At 40.3% G+C, this 4678-nt stretch overlaps 1 protein-coding gene across 1 annotated transcript; it reads left to right on the top strand.

The window, feature by feature from the left end:
- The first annotated feature begins 1868 nt into the window (after positions 1-1868).
- Positions 1869-3083, top strand: LOC131994772 (uncharacterized). Its single transcript, XM_059361649.1, has one exon. It carries the CDS (start codon positions 1869-1871, stop codon positions 3081-3083), a length of 1215 nt encoding a protein of 404 aa, XP_059217632.1.
- The last annotated feature ends 1595 nt before the right edge of the window (positions 3084-4678 follow it).

Raw genomic sequence — 4678 nt, 5'->3', positions numbered from 1 at the left:
GCTATCGGCAGTGAACTCGAATGAGCACATAGGCTGTGAAATTTCGTCGCAAATAGGCTCAATCCTCATAATTTCGATATATATTTCCCCTACTTTGCAATTTAGAAAACATGACCTCAACATCATCGTGAGTCAACATCCATCTTATCGACACACGCTTCTATGTTGTAACTTTAATGCACATCACACGCAGTGGGGGAATACTGCTACAGAATCCAAAGGCCGAGAGCTCCTTGAGTTCACCGATGATAATAATTTAGTAATTTTGACGGATCCATGACATAACTACCAGGTAGTGTACCGTAAACAGCTGAGTAAAATTTTTTCTCGTGAGGTGCACTATCTGTCAATGAGTTTTGGTTGCGTGTGTGTGTATTTTAGTAAATAACCATAGCACTCACAAACAACGACAAATGGCGCGAACAAGTAACATGCACAAAATCAGAGTTGCACTAATAACTGATTGTGACAGATAGTGCACTCAATATTTTGTTGTTGTGCAACTGCCACTACCTGTAAATTAATATATCTGGGACGGATCCAAAACTTTCTTCTGCCACACCGGCCAATCGGCGATAGACATGACGATGGCTTCGGCGAGTCTATCTATAATAACCGCTTTGAAGCCCTTGAATGAGACTCTTGGAAGCACGCATTGCGTCATAGACATCAAGAGATGTACGGTACTAGACAAAAAGAAGGGATGTTCGGAAATGTTTGTTCCGAAAAACATCACCAAATCCAAGTTGAACAGGAGAGTATATGAAATTTTGAGAAATGAGCGTTTCTGCGAAAGCGTTGGCTCCAAGCAATTCGACACTTTTTCGGAGTGGTATTTTGAATCAGTTGAAACGGAACAATAATAATGGCAGTGGAATTCGGAGTGCAACGAAGCTGAGGCAACCCAAAGACTGGCAACTCAGAAATTTAACAAACGACCTTCGTAAGATAACTACTCATCCCTTACAACTGCGCGCTGCAATTAATTTTACACCATAAGACATACAAAAGGAGAAGGATGGAAAAGATTTTGTGAGGAGATTAACTGTGATATATCACCAACAGAGTTATGGGCCAAAGTTAAAAAGTTCAAAGGTATGAATACATCCAGTCGTAACACCCTAACTGGCACATACCTTCAGATGATTTTGGGCCCATTTGGACCCATTGTGTTTTGTCCATGCCTTTGTCCAGCTCGAAGAACACTGCCCTGATAGTATAAGAATGGGACATATACAACCATTTTCTTAGAGACACAAACTTAAGCTTCTGGAGTTGTATAACCACATCTTTCGTACAGGGGAAATCCCATACAGCTGGAGAAAATTTTTAATTGTTCCTATAAAGAAGAAGACAGACCTCCTGATCATCTACCTTGATACCGTTCAATTGCCTTGATGTTATGTGTCAGGAAGTTATTCGAAAAGATGATAAAAATAAATAACAAGAGGTTAAACCGGTTTCAGAATGGATTTCGAGTTGGTCACAGCACTACGGACAACATATCACTACTCTGATCTCATGTTAATCTTGGCCAATGGAATTACGAAAACTGGTAAATAACCTTCAACTAGATCATCGTCATAAGCTGGCTACGTTGCATCCATACGTGGATGATGACGGGGTTATGAGAATCGGAGGTCGACTACACTATTCTAACCTGAAATTTGATCGAAAACACCCAATGATAATACAGAAGTCAACTTTGTCAACATAAATTATACAAGAAGCCCCCAACAGAACTATGCACGGAGGAAAGTACAGTCAGAAGAAAGTTTTGGATAATGAACTTAAGAAACGGTGTAAAAAAGGTCATACGAAGTTGTCCAGTGTGTATCCGTTATAAACAATAAAATACACAGCAATTAATGGGAATTCCTCCCGATTATCGCGTAAAAGTTTCATTTCCATTTTATCATTGTGGGATTGATTATGCCGGACCGGTGTTAATGAAGTTCTTTAATGGTAGAGGACAAAGGTCGTTCAAAGGTTACATAGCCGTATTTATTTGTATGACAACCAGAGCAGTTCACTTGGAGGCGGTCAGTGGCCTCACCACGGAGGCATTTATGGCAGAGCTTAAACGATTTTTTGCTAGAAGAGGGAGAAGTGCACATTTATATTCCGACAATGGGACTAATTTTGATGGTGCAGCCAGGAGTATTGAGAAAGACTTTGTTCAAGCGGTTAGACAAAACGCCAATCTAACAGAAACTTTGGAGAACCACCAAGTTAAGTGGCATTTTATTCCACCGGCAAGTCCTCACTTCGGAGGATTGTGGGAGGCGGCCGTAAAATTTATGAAATATCACCTTAAAAGAATCATTGGAGAAACCAAAATGACGTACGAGGAAATGAGCACACTGTTAGCTCAGATAGAGGCAGTATTAAACTCAAGGCCTATATGCAGCATGAATGAAGATGTTGAAGTATTGGAGGTACTTACTCCTGGTCGTTTTTTGATTGGACGACCGTTAATAGAGGTTCCAGAGTCTATTAACGAAAGGAATATGGGCTGCATGGATAGATGGAAGCTAATACAAAAAATGAAGAAGCATTTCTGGAACAGTTGGACGAACGATTATTTGACCACTCTACAACAGAGGTACAAATGGAAAACATCGACCAAAAATCTTCAAGAAGGTCAAATCGTTATTATAAAGAACGAAGAAACTCACCCCGCTAGGTGGCCTCTAGCGCGGATTACTGATGTACATCCTGGAAAGGATGGATTGGTGCGGGCGGTGACGGTCAAGACTGCTTCCGGTTCAGTAATTAGGCCAATAAATAAGATATGCCCATTAGACAACGTGCCTCCAGTTCAGGAAAGTCCGAAGGTAACTCGTGTAAACTATACAAGAGTCGATAAGAAAACACGGGTTGGAATTTCATATATTTGGGTGCTGCTTTTGATGTATATTGGCTGTACTAAATCGGATCCTATACGAATTGGAGCCTCCCTGAAAGAAATTAAGAACTCTGTCATAATTTACCTCGACCACATCGGATCTATGGATGTTGTCTCATCTAAATGGAATCTGCTCGTTTATTACGACATGGAACAATTTTTGTGGCGTTATTGAGAAAGCCAGTCCCTTAGTGAAAGAGATGCGACTGACTTGTGGAAAGCTGAATACCTTCGAGCCTCAATGTAATTACATCTTGAATACCATAGCACGCCAACTGATGAATATGGAGGAAACAAACAGGTATCTATTTCCTCTAATTGCTAAGAGGTCGAAACGTGCACCATTAGAATTCATCGGGTCACTGCAGCATATTCTTTTCAGGACGATGGATGCCGAAGATAGAAGAGCAATGGAGAAAAATATGAAAACTCTTTTGGACAACCAGCATAATCTTAAGTACCTGGTGATACAGCAAACATCTGTGGTAGAGTCAAGGATGAATATTCTTCGCAGAACTACAGACGACGTTAATCGGAACTTCAAAAGTCTCGTCGACCGGGTGGACAACATTACTGAAACCGTAAAAGAAGAATACTTCGTCTACCGAGACTCAACTAAATTCTATATGGTCGCAAAGGAACTTCAGATTATGGTGGAAGAGAATGAAAGAGTGCAGCTACAAATGTTGGCATTGTTAATTGACATAAATCATGGAAAATTAAACCCCTCTCTGATCACGCCTATACAATTGCAGGAGGAGACAAATAAAATCCGTGAACATATACCAGATCATCTGAAGCTACCAGGGACAGCTAAAGGCAAAGGCAACTGTTATAGAGAATTGACTAGTGGTATCGGTTTGGATTCCTTTGTTTGGTGATCAGGTGTCTCAAATTCATAAGATGATTGGCGTGGCAAAGGCAACTGTTATAGAGAATCGACTAGTGGTATCGGTTTGGATTCCTTTGTTTGGTGATCAGGTGTCTCAAATTCATAAGATGATTGGCGTGCCGTTGGAGAAGAAGAGAACGAATATGTTTGCGATGGAGGGTGGCCCTGGATGCTAACGATAAATCCTGTGAAACATCTCCTCTGAAGCCCTTTACAAAACCAAATTGTAAGTTTGATGAGTTCACTGCAGGTACATTCTGGACGAAGTTAGAACTGGACAACAGTTGGATATTTAAAGTTTTCACCCAAACAACTGGTCATATTCAATGTACGGGTCGGTCACAACGGATAATAGAATTACCTCTGCAAGGCATTTTGGAAGTGGAACCTGGCTGCACCCTAAGAACCCAATGGACAACAATTACCGCGCCGTTAAGCATCCAGTCTAGCCGAGTCTTAGAAGATATAGTGACGTTCACGGCTGATATAGCTCAGGTTGACGAGCCCAATATGGTTCCCTTGGGACCTATGATCATTGACCACACCCGCAACGTCGAGGAAATAATGACGAAGCTTAGAGATGTCCAGAAATACAATGTTGATTTAAGGAGTTTGAAATTTCATCACATGAGTGGGCATAGTGCTTTCATTTTAGTAACTTTAGTTATAATAATTTTATCTATATACTTTGTAAAGAAATGTGTTAGAACGCGCTCTATAGCAGCTTTGAATTTTTCGACAAATAATTCATAATTACAGCAAATAAGTCATTAATATAAATAATATTGAATAATACAATTATAGCAATAGTAATAATACAGTCCACTACGTAGACTTATACGCCCGGCAGAATGTTCATAAAACTATGAACATATGTT

The sequence above is a fragment of the Stomoxys calcitrans genome, chromosome 2 (assembly GCF_963082655.1).
Source record: "Stomoxys calcitrans chromosome 2, idStoCalc2.1, whole genome shotgun sequence".
NCBI lineage: Eukaryota > Metazoa > Arthropoda > Insecta > Diptera > Muscidae > Stomoxys > Stomoxys calcitrans.
The sequence above is the reverse complement of the archived record's forward strand: the minus strand, read 5'-3'. Positions and strand labels throughout refer to the sequence as shown.